At 43.8% G+C, this 17,638-nt stretch overlaps 3 protein-coding genes across 5 annotated transcripts in view; 1 reads left to right on the forward strand and 2 right to left on the reverse strand.

Annotated features, from left to right (window-relative positions):
- The window catches only part of Pfkfb1 (6-phosphofructo-2-kinase/fructose-2,6-biphosphatase 1), an 80,625-nt gene extending 73,943 nt beyond the window's left edge, over nucleotides 1-6,682 (reverse strand). The window contains exon 1 of one of the 2 annotated variants that reach the window (XM_074063437.1): nucleotides 6,517-6,682. The gene's annotated coding sequence lies outside the window, so the exon portion shown is untranslated. Of the gene's footprint in view, nucleotides 1-6,478 lie in introns of both variants that reach the window. The other variant, XM_074063438.1, reaches the window with a different exon arrangement.
- LOC141419776 (DNA-(apurinic or apyrimidinic site) endonuclease 2-like) lies at nucleotides 21-9,834 on the forward strand. Of its 2 annotated transcripts, XM_074063432.1 has the most exons (6): nucleotides 21-400; nucleotides 1,336-1,419; nucleotides 2,103-2,283; nucleotides 2,812-2,958; nucleotides 3,627-3,696; nucleotides 8,483-9,834. In XM_074063432.1, exons 1-6 carry the CDS (start codon nucleotides 211-213, stop codon nucleotides 9,395-9,397), a joined length of 1,587 nt encoding a protein of 528 aa, XP_073919533.1. In that variant the 5' UTR covers nucleotides 21-210; the 3' UTR covers nucleotides 9,398-9,834. The 2 variants fall into 2 exon arrangements, with proteins under 2 accessions (XP_073919533.1, XP_073919534.1); XM_074063433.1 differs by lacking the exon at nucleotides 21-400 and having other exon boundaries at nucleotides 2,871-2,958.
- Nucleotides 9,835-10,752: 918 nt separating this feature from the next.
- LOC141419777 (5-aminolevulinate synthase, erythroid-specific, mitochondrial) lies at nucleotides 10,753-16,572 on the reverse strand (the record flags this gene model as incomplete). Its single annotated transcript, XM_074063442.1, has 4 exons — nucleotides 10,753-11,038; nucleotides 13,999-14,161; nucleotides 15,570-15,838; nucleotides 16,398-16,572. Coding segments are annotated over 4 exons (771 nt in total), but the record flags the coding sequence as incomplete, so codon positions are not given.
- Nucleotides 16,573-17,638: the final 1,066 nt, after the last annotated feature.

Consider the following 17,638-nt stretch of genomic DNA (forward strand, 5'->3'; position numbering starts at 1 on the left):
ATATCCGAGAACCACCTCTCACTATTCACTCTTCCTAGGGATTAGCCCCGCCCCTTCTGCTTCCACTTTAGCCAATGAGAACTGAGTGATTCGAAACCCCGCCCTGCGTGCGTCAAGTTCTTCTGTGGCACGCAAGAGGACGCCTGCGCAAACGCTCATGGAAGGCGGAGCCCGGCCAGCTTCAGAACGGTAATCATTTTGCCCGCGCTTATGCGCGCTCGAGGGGCATTCCAGTTCTCAAGGATGTTGCGTATAGTGAGCTGGAACATCAATGGGATCCGGAGTCCCCTGCAAGGGCTGGTATGCCAGGAACCCAGCAACTCTGCCGCCATGGCCATGGGACGTATTTTGCAAGAGCTGGATGCCGATATCGTCTGTCTCCAAGAGACCAAAGTGACCAGTGAGCACTCAAGAATCTAGGATACCGTCCATGTTTTCCCTTTCTTGCTGACTTTTGCCTCCTGCTCCATCTCATTTCACTTTCCCATTTCCCTGTACTTGAGTCCTGCTCTTAGACCCACTCCAGAATCCTGATCTCTTTCCTCTTAAATGCCTTCTTTCACCCCAGCTACACCCTTAATTGTCACTCCATCTCCTGTCTTCAGAACCTAAGTTGCTTCCACCTTGAAACCTTCATATTCACTAAGATTTCCACTTATTCTACCTCCTCAATTTGGTCCCTTGAGTTCCCCCCGCCCATACACCGAGAGTCTCCTACCCCTAAGTCAGATCCCCTCAGTTCTCTATCCCTGCCCCCAGGTCAGATCCTCTGATTCCCATCTTTGCCCCCACCTGACTCTACTTCCTCCATCCCAGATTCCCATTTCCCCTTATTTACCCTTATCTCTCTTCCCCAGTTTAGAGGCCCTAATTCCCACTTTGTCTCTCACCCTAAGCCTAGACCCTCTAATTTCCTCTCTCGCCCTGTGATATTCCCTATTTCTTCTCCCTTCATACCCATTTCTGATCGCCTAGTTCTAGTTCTCTTACCTCCTACCCTCAGCTAGTATTCCCAAGTCCCTGTCCCAAATCCCCATTTCCCATCCCAGCACCCTCCCATCACCTAGACCCTAAAGCTTAGCCCTGATTCTCTCCCCCTCTCAGTAAATCTCCACCTCTCATTCTGTGGTTGTCCCCATTTCCCCCACCTTCTAATTTTTATATCAGTTCCCTCTGACTTTTCCACCTTTCTAGCTCCTGTAATCATAGATACTTCATTTTCCTTCCGAACTCTGGCTCTGATGTGTGCTAGTAATTAGCCAGCAACTTTAATCGCAGTCTTTGTGTGTCCTGGGTCCTAGTTTTACCTCTGACTTAATACTGCATTTTTTCCAGGAGATGTACTGACAGAGCCCCTGGCTATTGTTGAGGGGTATAACTCCTATTTCAGCTTCAGCCGCAGCCGTGGTGGCTATTCTGGTAAATGGGGTTTTTTGGGGACTTTAAATTACTGTGAGTGATGGAGGCAAGTAGGGTGAAAGGGTTTCTAATAGTTAATGAGATGGTAATAATAAAATTTGACTTTTAGTCCACAGAGCTAAAACCCCACAAAGTTAGTTGTATGAAATATAATTTTTATGTATAAAATTAAACTGTTGGAACTCAGAAGTACAGTAGTGTGGTGGTTAATTGAGCTCTGGAGCCAGTCTGCTTGGGTTCAAATCATGGCTCATTTCCCAGCTATGTACTCTCTGGCAAGTTACCTTTGTGCCTCAGGTTTCTCAGCTAGAAAATGAGGATAATACCTAACTCCCAGGGTATTACAGAGATTACACTTATCAATTCATGTGGTAATAAAAGCTAATACTTTATAAGCACTTACCATGTATCCATGTAAAACACTTAGAATATTAGCCATTGTTATTATGTGGCTTTAGAAGAAGGAACTGAGGCTACTGGGCGTGAATCAAGTTGCCTCAGATTTTATAGTGCTATCTATGGCCCTTGAATTCAAAGAGTTGTCAATATATATAAAAAAAGTAAAGAACCACATTTTATGATGATGACTCTAGTGACCTGTGTGGGGAGAATTGGAGTGGGACAGGCTATTACAACAGGCTGCTGACTGCCAATTCTGTTCAGAATACCCTCTCTGTTTCTAGGTGTAGCCACCTTTTGTAAGGACAGTGCTACCCCAGTGGCTGCTGAAGAAGGCCTCAGTGGTCTGTTTGCCACCCAGAATGGGGATGTAGGTTGCTATGGAAACATGGATGAGTTCACCCAAGAGGAGCTCCGGGCTTTGGATAGTGAGGGCCGAGCCCTCCTTACACAACACAAGATCCGGTAATGGCCCTTAACCTCCTGCCACTGAATATTGCTGGTCTGCTCTCATTGTGGATATTCTAAGGCTCACCTTATAAACATGCATTTACTATAGAAAAGTTCCCAAGTTTGCTGTTTCTAGACTCTAGTCTTGACTGGGCTGCTTACTGTGTGACCCTGGGAAATCATGTTTCTTTCTGAGCCTTGAGTTTCCATCTCTACAATGGGGTACTGGCCTAGCTGTCCAGCTCTGTCATTACCACAGGCTTCTCAAAAGCAACTTGGCTATCCCAGAACTCATTGTCCCAAGATGCTTGCTCTCTGGGTGTCTTATCTTCTTGAATGGCAACATCATCATTTGGTTTACCTGGGTCATCCTTTATGCCCCTCCCTCATCTGTAGTCATTCCCCAAGTCCTGTGCATGCCTGCTCATTCATGATTCCCTAGCCCCCTTTTCATCCTATAGACAACCATTAAGTCGAAGCCAAATGGTATGTGTGGGAGGGGAGGCTTGAAACTGATCCCTTGGGGGTTTCTTTTCTCCCTAGCACATGGGAAGGGAAGGAGAAGACTTTGACCCTAATCAACGTGTACTGCCCCCATGCAGACCCTGGGAAGCCTGAGCGTCTGACCTTTAAGCTGCGTTTCTATCGCTTGTTGCAGATCCGAGCAGAAGCCCTCCTGGTGGCTGGCAGGTACTGAAAGTCTGGGCAGCCAGACTTCCTTGAGCTTGTCTTGGGTGCCAACTCTGTGTCATGTTCCACAAGGGATATAGAATCTTTGTCTTTCAGTTTCTTAATAGCCTAGTTGCAGACACTGCTATGCCCACCTGAATGGGCCATGCTCTAAAGAGCTGTGAAGACAAAGTAAAGTGACAGAAACAGGTTTTGTACATTATCCTCTCAAGACTAGCCCTGCCAGTGTTTTCTCTTTTGTTTAATGACTGTGTGCATCCCTACCACATGGAAGATATTTGAGGATGAAATGAGATGAGGGTGGTAAAGTGCCTGGGAGCAAATGAAAGTCTTGTTGTAGGGAGGGACAGGAAAGTGAGGGTGAGTTAGAGTTATCAAGTAGTGCTTCTTGGAAGAGTTGATACCTGAGCTCAGCTTTGAAGAATGAGAAAGATAGCATTATGTAGAGATCAATGGAGTGGTCATGTCAAACAGGGACAGTGTCAGGGAAGGCATCCAGGTTGTGGCAAGATAAGAGAGTATGAGAGGTAGTCTGCTATGAATAGCTGGTGGCTAAAGCCTGCATGTGGGAGGTGGCTAATCTGAGCCTGAGAAAAAGTATATGGGCCAGGACTATGCCACTTCCCTTTCTTGAATGTCTAGTTGATACTCCACATTGTGTTTTTTAGCCATGTGATCATTCTGGGGGACCTGAATACAGCCCACCGCCCAATTGACCACTGTGATGCAGGCAACCTGGTAAGACACCCTCTAGGCCCTGGGCCCCAGCCCTAAGTCTATCCACTCAGCCAGTCAATGCTGAGTTTTTGGCCCTGGAGTCAGCTTCCTTATAAGGAAATGAGATGAAACTAAGCAGAGCTTAGTTTGAAATACTGTTCTTTTTTGTTCTTAAGTGACATGTAATAATTGTACATATTTATGGGGTACCATGTAATATTTTGATACATGTGTATGATGTGTAATGATCAAATCAGGGTAATTAGCATATCACCTTAAACATTTATTGTTTCTCTGTGTGAGGAGCATTCAAATTCTTTTTACTACCTATTTTGAAATATACGAGAAATTATTACTAACTGTAATCATCCTACTATGCTTTAGATTATGAGAATTTTATATTCTTATTAAAGTGTATTTTGTACCCATTAACCTGCCCATCTCTATCCTTCTCCTTCTACCCTCCATCCTCTGACAACCATTGTTCTACTCCTATTAGATCAACTGTTTTAGCTTCCATATATGAGTGAGATGATACATTATTTGTCTTTCTGTGCTTGGCTTATTCTCATTTAACACAATGTCTTCTAGTTCTATCCATTTTGCTGCAAATGATAGTATTTCATTCTTTATGGCTAAATAGTATTCTATATATCTGTCAGTGAACATCTAGGTTGATTCCTTATTTTGTGAATAATGCTGCAATGAACATGGGAATACAGATGTTTCTTTGACGTATTGACTTCATTTTCTTTGGATATACCTAGAGGTGGGTTTATTGGATCATATAGTAATTATATTTTAAACTTTTTGAAGAAACTTTGTACTGTTTTCCAAAATGACTGTACTAATTTACATTCCCACCAACAGTGTATGAGACTTCCCCTTTCTCTGTATCCTTCCCTGCATTTGTTACTTCTTGTCTTTTTGATAATAGCCATTCTAACTGGAATGAAATGATATCTCATTGTGGTTTGGAGTCACATATCTCTGATAATTGATGATATTGAACTTTTTTTCATGTTGGTCATTTTTATGTCTTTTTGAGAAATGTCTATTTTGTTGTTGTTGTTGAGTTGTTTGAGTTCCTCATGTGTTCTGGATGTCAATCCCTTTTCAGATTGCAGATATTTTCTTCATTCCGTAGGTTGGGTCTTTGGTCTGTTGATTGTTTCCTTTGATGTGTAGAAGTTTTCTCATTTGGTATAGTTCCATTGATATACTATTCTAAAAGTACTGAGGATTGGTCCTTCATTCAATATTCAGTACCGGCCCTGCCCTTGGCTTTGCCCTGAGCCATGTGCTGAAGACTCAGTTACAGGTCATATTCTGCTCTTGGCCCTCAGAGAGCTCAGTGTGTTGGTGGACTACAGGCACATGCCAGCCAATTTTAGAGTAGAATCCTCAGGGCTAAGGCAGAGATGGCAACCTAGGAGGCTAGGGGAGTCCAGAGATGAAATTCCTAGGCAAATATGGACATCAAGCCAGGTAGCTGAAAGTGAGTCTTCATTTTTTGGGGGGTGGGGGTAACTGGGGCTTGAACTCTGGGCCTACACCTTGAGCTACTCCACCAGCCCTTTTTTGTGAAGAGTTTTTTCAAGATAGGGTCTTTTGAACTATTTGCCCAGGCTAGCTTCGAACCACGATCCTCCTGATCTCTGCCTCCTGAGTAGCTAGGATTACAGGTGTGAGCCACTGGCGCCCAGCTAGATGAGCCTTAAATGATGAGTAGAACAGAGCTTTGGGGTATGGGGAGCAAGATATTCTGGCATGAGCAAAGGTTTCACATTGACAAATTGCCTGTATACATGGGAAATTGCAAGTCCTATTCTTTTTAGAGTGCCATGGGAAGAGATGTGAGTGTCAGGAGGAAGTAGGGTTGGAGAGTCCTTGTGGGAGCCAGATTCTGAGGACCTTGAATCTCACATTGCCTTGGTCATTATCCTAATGCACTGTATTTCCTGCTCAGGAACCTTCAATACCACCCTTTTAACCTCTGTGATGCAGAGAAAGCATCAAAAGCAGACATTCAAAGTAGTTTCTGGTTTGTGCCCTGTCTCCATTTCCATTCTCAGTATTCCTCAATTTTAATTCCCAGTATTCCTACACACTGTTCACTCCAGACAGGGGCTTTTCTCACTGTGCCACAAGTTTGTGGCCATCTCCCCTCTGTCTTTTTTTTCTTATATGAACCTCTTATTTCTAATTCCCTCCATAAAATGGTTCTTAACCCTAATCCACTCCAGAACAACTTTGGTATGGACTCAGGATAGTGTATATTTAAAAGCCCCCAGGGCAAGTTTATTATACACCCAGGCATGAGATCCACTGTCCTATAATGTGTAAGCTACTGCCTCTTGTGGAAGGTTTCTGTGTTGAACAAATAAACTGCTTGTTTTTTCCTCTGCTGTTACACCACAACCACCACAGAGAAAGCTTCTGTGACCTCAAAAGGCAGAGATTTCTTTCTTCCAGCAAGCAAACAATTAATTCTTCAATTATGGACATCAGCTGGGTAGCTTCTAATCCAGTTCAGTTCTGACACTGTCTACCTGGAGATATTGTCAGATTCCACATGTTGAGGGCTAGTCCCCAAGACTGCCCCCCTCTTCTAATCCAGTCATAAGCCTCCGAAACTTCTGACCAACCAGCCATAAATTGAGGTTCAATTTCTAACCCAGTCTTAAGCCTCCAGAACTTCTGACCAACCAGATACAAATTGAGTTTCCCCCTCTTCAGGTTTGATTAATTTGCTAGAACAAAGCAAACACTTTTCTAGAGTTCAGATAACCACTATACTTACATTTCTTGGTTAATTGTAAAGGATATTTTAAAGGATACAAATAAGCAGTCAGATGAAGAGACACATAGAGCAGGTTCTGGAAGGATCCTGAGTACAGAGCTGCTGTTTCTGTGGAGTTGAGGTGTGCCACCCTCCCAGCAAGTGGGTGAGTTCTTGTTCACCTTCCTGCAAGCCTCCACCCGGTCAGATGTCCAGAAGCTCTCTGAACCCTGTCCTTTTGGGTTTTATGGAGACCTCATTGCATAGGCATGATTGCTAAAAGATTGGGTGAGGAAACCCAGCAAGGCCTGTCTGTCCAGATTTTTCAACATTCCTTCCTCACTGGTTCAGGCACGACCCCTCTGGAATGAGGGTCTTATGACCTACTATCAGACAAGGGTAGGTCAGAGAATTTCTTAATAGCTAGCTAAAGGCAAAAGAAGATTAGTTTTTGTGACCTGCCTTGGGGGAGAAAAATTCAGTTTCTATTGCTTGCCTTGAGGAGGGAGTTATGAACCAGAAACCATGAATGAGAACAAAAAAAATGTATAGCATAATATGAAAAAAGTAATCAGTACTGGCATAGTCCAACTCAGCCCTGGACTTGGCTTAGAAAGGAGACCTTGGGAAGAGTCCTTGATTAGTTTGCAGGAAAGCCACATAAACATAGATGTAATTCTTAACTGGGAAAATGAGCAGAACAGAGATAATGAGATAGTGGTGGTGGTGGTGGTGGTGGTGTTGGGGGGAGGGGAGTAAGGATTCTAAAGTGGAAGCCTTCACTTAATCCTTGCCATATTCCTCTTTAGCAACTCACTCAGTTGGTTCTTTCAGCTTTTTGCGATACTACTGTATACCTTTATGCCTCACGATTTAGTTCAGAGCTATCCTAGATGTCTCCAGTGCACCTCCTTCAGTCTTTCTTTCAGGAAAAGAGAACTAATATTACCAGCTTAGTTTACAAACACAGTCTTTTCAAAATAGCAGAACATATCTTCTTCCATCCAGACCAGCTCTTCTAGTCTTCTCATCTCTCTAAATGGCACCATTGTCCTCTTGGTTGCTCCAACTAGAAGCCTGGGAATTTTGCCCTTACTGTCCTTCTTTACCCCCTTTCCCTTTCAGCTGGTCAGTGGGTACTGTTGATTCTACTTCTAAATCATCTCAATTTCATTTTTCTGTCTCCTTTGGCACTACCCTGGTCCAAGTGCTTCCATGGGCAGTTATATCCTACTGTTGTCCCCATTATGGTCTCACCTCAGGTCTTTCAGCTATGCTACATCCTCCTTCCACAGGCCCATCACAGAGGCTATTCTCAGAGCCTTTACCTAGGTTATTCCTGTTTAGCCTTCATGTCCTATTTTTAGGCCACTTCCCCAAAGGAAGCATCCATCCCTTGTTCTCAGGACTAGATCTGCTTTGTCCCTAGTATCATGCCTGGCACAAAACAGATATTCTATGAATATATTGTTGCATTTAATGAATCGGTAGATTGGATGGATGGATAGGTCAGATCAGAGGGAAAAGGAAGTATTCAGCATGGATTCCTGTAGCCCCTAAGCTCAGGAGGGAGAGATGGTCAATGAAGATGCTAACACATGAGATAAACCAAATAGTGCCAGAGATTTGAAAAGAAAGGGTAACATTTTTCCTAAGTCCTAATTCCTGCCCTACTACTTATAAGTGGTTACCTATAGCAACCACTTTTCCTGTTTTCCATTCTTTTGAAAAGCAATTTTAGAAATTATTTTGGTTAAGCAAATAACAGACTTTCAGATTTGGCATTTATGGACCAATGCAAGGTAAGTGCAGTGTGGTATAGAGGAAAAAGCAAGCATGAGCTTTTAAATCAGTAAAGTTAGGAATTGAATCCTGGCTCTGCCAGTTCTGGACTGTATGACCTTGAGCAGTAGTCTTCTTTGGGACAACCAGATTTTATTTGTAAAATGGAACAGTCTCTTAAGTTTCTTCCAGTTCTAAGCATCTAGTTCTGTCTTTCTCTTCATCCTCCTCCTCTTTCCCCAGGACTGCTTTGAAGAGGATCCGGGGCGCAAATGGATGGATGGCTTGCTTGGTAACCCCGGGTGCCAGGCTGGGTCCCATGTAGGGCCCTTCATTGATAGCTACCGCTGTTTTCACCCACAGCAGGAGAGGGCCTTCACCTGCTGGTCTGTGGTCAGCGGTGCCCGCTATCTCAACTATGGCACCCGGCTTGACTATGTGTTGGGAGACAGGACTCTGGTCATAGATAATTTCCAGACCTCCTTCCTGCTCCCTGAGGTGATGGGCTCTGACCACTGCCCTATTGGTGCTATCCTGAATGTGTCCTGTGTGCCTGCAAAACAGTGCCCACCTCTGTGCACCCGCTTCCTCCCTGAGTTTGCAGGTACCCAGCTCAAGATTCTCCGCTTCCTAGTTCCTCTTGAACAAGGACCTGTGCTGGAGCAGTCAGTACTGCAGTTCAGTGATCAAACCCAGGTGCAGAAACGGCAAAACAAAGTCCGTGTGTGTACTTCCAGGCCTCGGCCAAGTCAGGCTGGCCCCAGAAGAAGCCAGAAAAACCTGACGAGCTATTTCCAGCCTTCCTCCAGCCGTCCCAAAACTTCTGACTTGAAGCTACCTAACCTGCCTCTGGTGGGAACCCTTGTGACCCCAAAGACTCCCGAAGAGGAGGCAATGACCAAAGTGGTAGAAGAGCAGGCCAAGGCTTCAGACACCAAAGATGAGAAGGAGGGACAGTCCTCGTTCTGGAAGTCTGTCCTGGGGGGGCCCTCGCCTATGCCTCTCTGCAGAGGCCACAGGGAGCCATGTGTAATGCGTACTGTGAAGAAGCCGGGACCTAACCTGGGCCGCCACTTCTACATGTGTGCCAGACCCCGGGGTCCTCCCAGTGACCCCTCCTCCCGCTGCAGCTTCTTTCTTTGGAGCCGGCCCAGCTGAACTGACCAAGGGTGAGGGATCTCTGGTATGGTCATCCCTGCAGAGGATCTGATTTCAGCTCCCCTCCTCATATTAAGCTGCCCATGCTGCCTTCTTCTTCTCCTTCAAGGTATCCTTCCCCCCTTTCTTTCTCCTCTTCTTTTCCTTTTCTTCTTTCTCCTTCTTTTTTCCTCCAAGGCCTCCCTCTAACTCCCCCCACCTACTTTTCTTCCTACTCCAAGGCCTCTCTTCCTCTCTCTTCTTCTTGCCCAACTCTTCCTTGTTGGTGAGATTCTTATACCTTAATGCTGTGACCTAATCCTCCATCCCACTTCCCACCTTCCTGTCAGAAGTACATGGGTACCAGCTGCCCAGGAAATTGTGTTTTTAAACTATTTTTGTCCTTACTGGGAAATGTATTTGTTCAAAAATAAAATCTGTGTCTTTGTTTTAGTGTACCACATTGACTAGACATTTTGGATGTACTTCATAAAGTTGAGTCAGAGAAGCTGTCTCAATACTGGGTTTGCCAGCTGCCTGAAGACTGATGATATAACTTCCAGGGAGAGGGGAGGAGAGAGGAGCAGTGGTTACCATAAAGGGCTCTCTCTACTGAGCTGTAGTTTCTCTGCACTGCTGAGGTTGGATCGGCAAGGGAGGTGAGTGTGGTGTAGCAGAAGCATGGTGGGTTATGTAGCCTAAACAAAAGCTTCTCAACTAGTGTCCCTTCTCAGCTGCAATAGATGTGTTGTAGGGTAGAAATAAAGGGTGTCTCAGTATTCAGAGTTGCAAGGCAGGGCCTGGAATACCACATGACTCAAGGAAGATTGCTTCCTCAGCAAATAGTAATCAGTTGTTCCATATTGGGAGCATTACTTTGAACATGTTGCATGCTATAGCCAAGCTTCTTTATGTACCTTGGAAAATGGGGCTTATAAATCTTTTAAGATGCTGTGGGAGGGAAAGAGGATAATAGATTAAGGAAACTTCCTCCTCAGTTTGGGGCAGGGGGGGTGGCATTCCTCACTAAGAACAGACAACTAAGAATAGTCAGTCCTTAAGGCCCACTCAATTTCCTGACTTTCAACACTACCTGGGGCCCAGGTTTCCAGGTCTACCAGTGAAGAGTCGATCCCTGGGTTCTTGTTGAAACCATTGGGAAAGCCATTTCAAATCTTCCAGTGTTTCCTCTCTTTATGCAACTTCCAGTATATTTGGGGGGCATTTATTTCCTTTTTCTTGGTTTAGATTTCCCTGTCAGTAAAATAGAGTAGTCAGACCAACAAATGGATCTGTAGTTTCCAAGTCTGGCACTTGTCTGAAGGAGTCAGTATAGTGCAGTTATCTGTTCTTTGTCCAAAAAATGCTATAAATGCTGCAGTTTGCTCTTTATTTTTAGATTCAAATCAGCTAGAGGCACACAACAAAGCAGAGGACAGGAGGAGGCCCAACCCCAGGTGAAGTGTAGGTGGAGTGGGCATCCAAGGCAGCTGGCTTCTCAGGCGTAGGTGGTGACATATTGGGGCCCCATGTTACCAAAGTAGGAACGTTCCCACTCACTCATGAGCTCGAAGTGCACAGGACGGTGACAGAAATTGCAGGCAGCCACAGACACATCTTGGAGGGGCAGCCCCACTTCAGTCCAGGTTACCAGCAGTTTCTCTGAATGTGGGAATGAGAGAGAAAAAGAGAAGAGGGAAAGAATCGGTTAGACTTGGTCTTCCAAATTCCTGTGTTACAGTGTAGATGTGCTACGATATTGATCCCCTGAATCCTTTGAGGTACCTCAGGGTCAGAGTAGCTTTATATGTTTATTCCAGTGTGAGCTGTGAATGTTGCCATTTTTTTATGAGTGCTGAGATGTATAAAGATTGGGAAGCATTCCTTTGATACAATTTGAAGTGATACCACCTTGCTTTCTATTACTCCCCAAGTACAGGACATGTGTGGGCCAAGAAGTGAACCTATCTGCTTGGAAAGTCCTAACTTGGTGAGAAAGGTAGCACTAGCAGTAATCATACTATGATATCAGTGTGGTGACTAGGGAGCCTAGGGTGAGGCAGTGGGGGTTATTCCTGAGGGGTGTGGGAACCTAGAGTAGGGAATCTAACCCAGCTATAGGAAGTACCTCAGGTATGTGCCAGGCCCCTGTCCTTAACCTTTTTTTATGCTCATGCTCTTGGTGATCTTGTCTAGTTTCATAGCTTTAAACACCATCTATATTCTGATGATTCTGAAATTTTCGTCTCTACCAGACTTGTATATCCAGTGGCATTTCTCCTTCTCCACTTGGATGTCTAATAGGCATGTCTAACTTAACATGGGCACAACTGAACTACGTATGTCCCTACCATCCACCAAGCCTGCTCTACTTTCATCTTTCCTAATCTCATTTGATGGCAATCCCAGTTGTTCAGTCTAAAACTTTCAGAACCAGCTTTTCTTTTTCTTTTTCTTTTACCCTACATTCAATCTATCAATAACTACTACTGGCTTCACTTTCAATTTTTTTTTTTGTGGTACTGGGGTTAGAACTCAAGGCCTCATACTTGCTAGGCATGTGCTGTACCACTTTAGCCATTCCACCAGCCCTTGGCTTCACTTTCAAAATCTGACCACTTGTTATTATCTCCATTGCTATGAAGTATGAACCACAATCATCTCTCATCTGGAATATTACAGTAGCCCACACACACACACACACTGGGCCTCCCTGTTTGCACTCTTTCTCTTTTTTGGTATATTCGCAACATAGAAGTTGGAGTTCTGCTAAAACTTGTGTCAGATATGTTAGTGTTCTTAGATCCTTCCAAAGGATATTTGAGGAAGATTCCAAATCCTTCCAGTGATACACAATCTGGCCTCACATTGCCTCTATCTGCCTAATTTTTCTCCCACTTGCTTACATTATTCCACATTCATCTTATTGCTCCTCAAATATAAAAGGAATATTTCTGAGTTATGGTCTTCCCTGCCTTAGGCTGTTCTCTCTGCCTGGGATGCCCTTCCCTTAGATATCTCCCCATCTGACTCCTTCACCCTTTTCTAATCTTTGTTTGAGTGTCACCTCAGTGGTCTACCCTAATACTATACTATAATACTATAACCCTCCTCTAAACTAGCTCTTGGTCCCAACACTTTCTATCCTCTCTCTCGTGATTTTTCTTATAGCAGTTAGAACTAGCATGCTATTTAATTTGCTTACTTTTAAAAATGTTATTGACCCTTCCAGAATGCAAACTCTGTGTCATTTGTTTACTACTGGATCCCCAGGACCTTGAACTGTATCTAGCTCACAACAAGTACTTGATAATTATTTGTTGAAAGAATGAAAAGATACCTGAGTTAAAACTAGAAGATGAAGGGAAGTAGGGCAGAAGAAAGGGTGAAAGAGGGGGCATTATCTTAATTTTAATAGCCTCCCTCACCTCAAGTCCCAACCTAGTACCTATATGACCTTTGACCAATAAATATATTTTATGCCTCAATTCTACCTACACAAAACATAAATAATAACACATCTACCTTGAGGATTAAATGGATTAATAATACAATAATGTAAAGTGCCTAGAACAGTATGGAGCACATGGTAAATAGTAATTGTTAGCCATCATCATTTAATATTTTTGAGTAAATGAATGAATGGCACCCACCTGTCTTGTCTTTCTTGAACTCTCATACTGCCTGTGCTCCAGATGGAAAGGATGTTGTCAGTACATGCCCTCTATTTTCCTATCTTTAAGTTATTGCTCCTGGGAGTCCCTTATTCTGGAATATCTTTGCATCATATCCACATGTACTTCAATGTGGAGCACAAAGACATTCCGCATCCACAAAGCCTCTCCAATCTCATCCTCCTTGTCTTCTCTAACCATAAATGAACTCTCCCTCCAGCCCCAGAGCACTAAGACTTATCACACTGACCTGTACTGTCCTTGTCTGTCTCCTATGCTAGACCATCGACTGCCTTACCTGTTTTTCATTCAACAGACCTGGAATGAGCACAAGCTCTGTGCGAGGCCCTGTTTTAAACTATACCCAAATGGAATCCAGTAAACTTCAGGTAAATTGAGTAAACTGGCATCTTTCAGGGTAAAACCCAAACTACTGAGCATTATAAGCCTCTCAATCTAGTTCCTATTTTTTTGTTGTCTTTGTAGATTCTTTCCACCCTCACTCCATTCCTACTACTCTACATTCCAGTAATACCTGCATATTGTTCTCTTTCCACACTTTCTTTCTTCTCTTGGTCAGGACCACCACTTACTTTGCAAGGTTCAACTCAGGTGTCACCTCTACTAAGAGACCTTTTGAATCCCCCAGACTGGATCAAGCTCTTCCTTTCTGTCCCCACAACTCCCTCATGCACTGTGTTTGTTAAGCTTTGATCACCCCTCAGTGTCATTGTTTGTGTCTGCCATGGTCTCCCCAACCAGACTAGAGCACTGTGAGTCTATGGGGCTGTTTCTCATTCATTTGTGACCCTGGTATAGGGTCTGGCACACAAAAGATGTTCCAGAAATATTTTCTAAATTGAGTGGAATCTGTCCTGAACTTACTTCTTCAGATCCTGGATCTGAGGGGTGGGGGAAATGCTGTAGGCACACATGTTGAGGACTTACCCACAAAATTTTCCATCATCTGAGGGCTGTGGTGTGGGGAAGGTGCCAGGCGCAGCAGCTCCTCACCCCGGGGAACAGTTGGGTAGTTGATGGCCTGCACATAGATACTATGCTTGGAGAGCAGGAGATCACAGATCTTGCTGTTGAGTGCTGCATCACCCACCTGGGCTCAAGAGAAAGGCCTTTCAGTAGTTGCCACCCTGGCTCCACCACTACTAACTAGATCCATTAGGCAGGTAGGGGGAACCAGATCAAGGTACACCACTGAACTGGGGACAGATTTGTTTCATAAGGGGTTAATCAGTGGCATCTCCAGAATTTCTATCAATCAGGAGCCCCGAGCCAGTAATTGGATTTGAAGGAGGTTGAAGGTAGCACCAGGAGCCTTGACTTGAAGCTGTTTGCAAAGCAAGCATATAGGTTGATTTGGTATGGTTTTAGATGAGAAGATAAACTGACCAAGCCACCTCTGGCTGCTGTAACTGGACTAATGAAAATATCAGTTATTTTAAAAAAGGAGTTTTTCAAGGGAACATTGGAGCAATGGCTGCAGTTGACCCTGTATATCAGTGGGTCTTGCATGCAGGGATTCAACTGACCTCAGATCAAAAATATTTTTTAATTGTGTGTTTTAACGAACACATGCAGACTTTTTTTCTTGGTTATATTCCCTCAAAAATACAGTGTAACAACTATTCACATAGCATTTATATCGCATTAGGTATTACAAGTCATCTAGACATGATTTAAAGTATATGGGAGAATTGCATAAGTTATATGTAAATACTACGCCACTTTCTACAAAGGGACTTGAGCATTTGTGGATTTTGGTACAGGTGGGAGAGGGTGTCCTGAAACCAATCTCCTGCTGATACTGAGAGATGACTATTCCTTTCTCATCCACAAAATCATCACAGTAAAGCATCCTTCCCATACTTACTAACTTACTCATACAAACTCACTCATACAAACTTACTAACTTACTCATACACATAGATGTCATTTAAGAAAGAAGTAGCATTTTTAAAGGCAGTAAACACTCAAACATAATTGAGGATACAAAATAGCAGCTAGCCCTATGGTTTTTGATTTTATTTTTCTGACCTTGATTCTCAGTAACAAGTATCTTTTATATTATAATCATAATACACACATGTACATATACATGCACACACATAAAACTGAACAAATTCCTCACAAATCAATACCCTTTACTTATGTGTGTTATACTTCAACATTGTAATATTTTTTCTCTTTTTTAATGCTAGTTATAATTCAGTAAACTGATTTGGTAACCCACTAATGGTATTGATAAACAGTTTGGAAAATACTGGATTACAGACCATGAGTACTTGATATTGCGAGTCAGGACAGTATAATAAGCATGAGGTAATAGCTGATGCAGAAAAAGATTGGTTAATTCAGAACAGCTGATAATTTTTTCAAAATGAATGAAACTGGGAAGAAGGAGGATTCACAGGAAAATGAAAGAGTTGATGACAGGTGCAGATACTGGTTTGCTGGGGATGGAAAGGTTCCCACAAGACCAGTGGGCATGGTGGAACTCTCACCCGGATGGGGATGATATGGCTGGGGCAAGGGATGACAGGAAGACCCTTGTCCATTAGTAGCTGGCGCATATGCTTGACGTTCCTCTGGTGGGCCCTTCGCAGAGCTTGGCCCTCCTCTCCCTTTAGCAGACGCACAGATTCTAGAGCCCCAGAGAGCACCATGGGGGGCAGTGAAGTGGTGAAGATGAAGCCTGCAGCATAGGAGCGCACCATGTCCACCAAGTCACGAGTGCTGGCAATATAGCCACCCACGCAGCCAAAAGCCTTGCCTGGAGACAGAGGAGAAAAATATGCACAGACATCATAATTAGTCCTCAGAGGAACAGGATCATACCCCAGGTAACACAAGTTGGTACACCAGAAGCTGGGGCTCCGGTCTCATTTCCCAGGCCTCTGCCCATCTCTCCTGTCCATTGCAAGGCAGACAGAGTTGATAATTTTATGGCTCTGGGATTAGGACTGTCAAGTCCTACCATATGTAATGACTAGATAGACAGAAGCAGGGTGGGGACCTTTAACTGATTAGAGCCTAGAAGAGCTAAGATGAGACCTGGGCTCATGTGGCCCAGGGAAACACAGCTCTCTGCTTACTCAAGTTGAACCTGGCTATTTTATCCAACTCAGGGGTCTTTTCAAAAAACTCTCCCAGACTTTTTCAGCAGCTCTGCAATGGGATGAGAGTAGAGAGAAGGGAGATCTGGTAGGACAGTACCCTGGGGCTACTTCTACCCAAACAACTCCTGCAGCTTTGGGGAGGAAGAAGAAAAGGTTCTGGCAGAGGTCTCTTGTCTGGATTGCATGTAAGGGAGGTCCAAGGCATTCACTTACCAAGAGTTCCAGAGATGATGTCAATCTTGTGCATAATTCCATCACGCTCCCCAATCCCAGCTCCCCGGGACCCATATAGTCCTACAGCATGAACCTCATCCACGAAGGTCAAGGCCCCATACTGGTGGGCCACATCACACAACTCCTCAAGGGGACAGATGGCACCTAAGCAAAACCAAGAGATAGGGGTCAGAGATCACAACTCTTCTCCATCTCTACCTCCAGTGTTGAATTTCCCATCACTGCCTACTCTAGGTTGAAAAAAATATGTTGTAGAGCAGGAAAAAGGCCCACCAGAAGTGTACAAATCCTCATTTGAGACTATTCCAAACCTCTTTATATCCATCAACCAACTGCACCCCACCCACACCTCATCTCTCTCTCTTTCTCTCTCTGTGTGTGTGTGTGTCTGTTTCCCTAGTATGGGATCAAGGGTTGGCTCACTGTCTATTTTTGCTTCATTCTGACAATGACTGTCTTCCTATTTCTGCCATTTTTATTCTTTCTGTTGCCTTTTCCCCTTTGCTAATCTGTGTATCTCCATCTAGGGTTGGCACTAGCCTACCTAATATCTTTGTTTAAATAAATAGAAAGCATTACTTTTTGCTTACTACAGTCCTGATTTCAGATATCACTCACCCACCTTGTCCAGGTACTCTTGACAGCCCTGTCAATAATTTTATTCTTCACTGGTCCTCCCAGTTTCTTTCTGGATTTCTGCTACTATCTCCTTTTTTGTGTCCATTTCAATCTTTGTTTCTCTGTCTCCATTTTTCTCTGTGTCTCCTCTCCCCCCTCTCCATCTCCTTTCTCTTTTCCTTACTTTCTCTTTTTCTGTTTATGTCTCTTTCTGTCTTACTTTCTTCTTCAGACTTTCTCTGTACCCTGTGTCTCTTTCTGAGTTTCTTTGTGCTTCTGCCTCTTTGTCTTTTCTGTGTCTTTGTGGGAATGTTTTTCTCTTTCTTCTTTTTTTCAAACTTTTTTTTTTTTGTGGTACTGGGGTTTGAACTCAGGGCCTCATGTTTGCTAGGCAGGCACTCTGCTATCTGAGCCACTCTACCAGCCCATGTTTTTCTCTTTCATCTCTACCAATATGGTTCCCTGAAAAACCTCTCTCTCAGGCTCAGTCACAAACTATAAAGTGAAAATTAATCAGAAGTAATCATTGTACCCCTCTATTTTCCATACAGATTTGTCATTTATCCATGTTATTCTAGATATCATCTATGTTAAGGTCTTCA

This window comes from Castor canadensis, chromosome X (assembly GCF_047511655.1).
Source record: "Castor canadensis chromosome X, mCasCan1.hap1v2, whole genome shotgun sequence".
Classification (NCBI taxonomy): Eukaryota; Metazoa; Chordata; class Mammalia; order Rodentia; family Castoridae; genus Castor; species Castor canadensis.

Bases quoted from the DNA above. Each gene is read 5' to 3' on its own strand.
- LOC141419776 (XM_074063432.1), top strand. From the start codon at position 211: ATGCGCGCTCGAGGGGCATTCCAGTTCTCAAGGATGTTGCGTATAGTG. The intron at 401-1,335 runs GTGAGCACTCAA...CATTTTTTCCAG, and splicing joins CCAAGAGACCAAAGTGACCA to GAGATGTACTGACAGAGCCC. The intron at 2,959-3,626 runs GTACTGAAAGTC...TGTGTTTTTTAG, and splicing joins GCCCTCCTGGTGGCTGGCAG to CCATGTGATCATTCTGGGGG.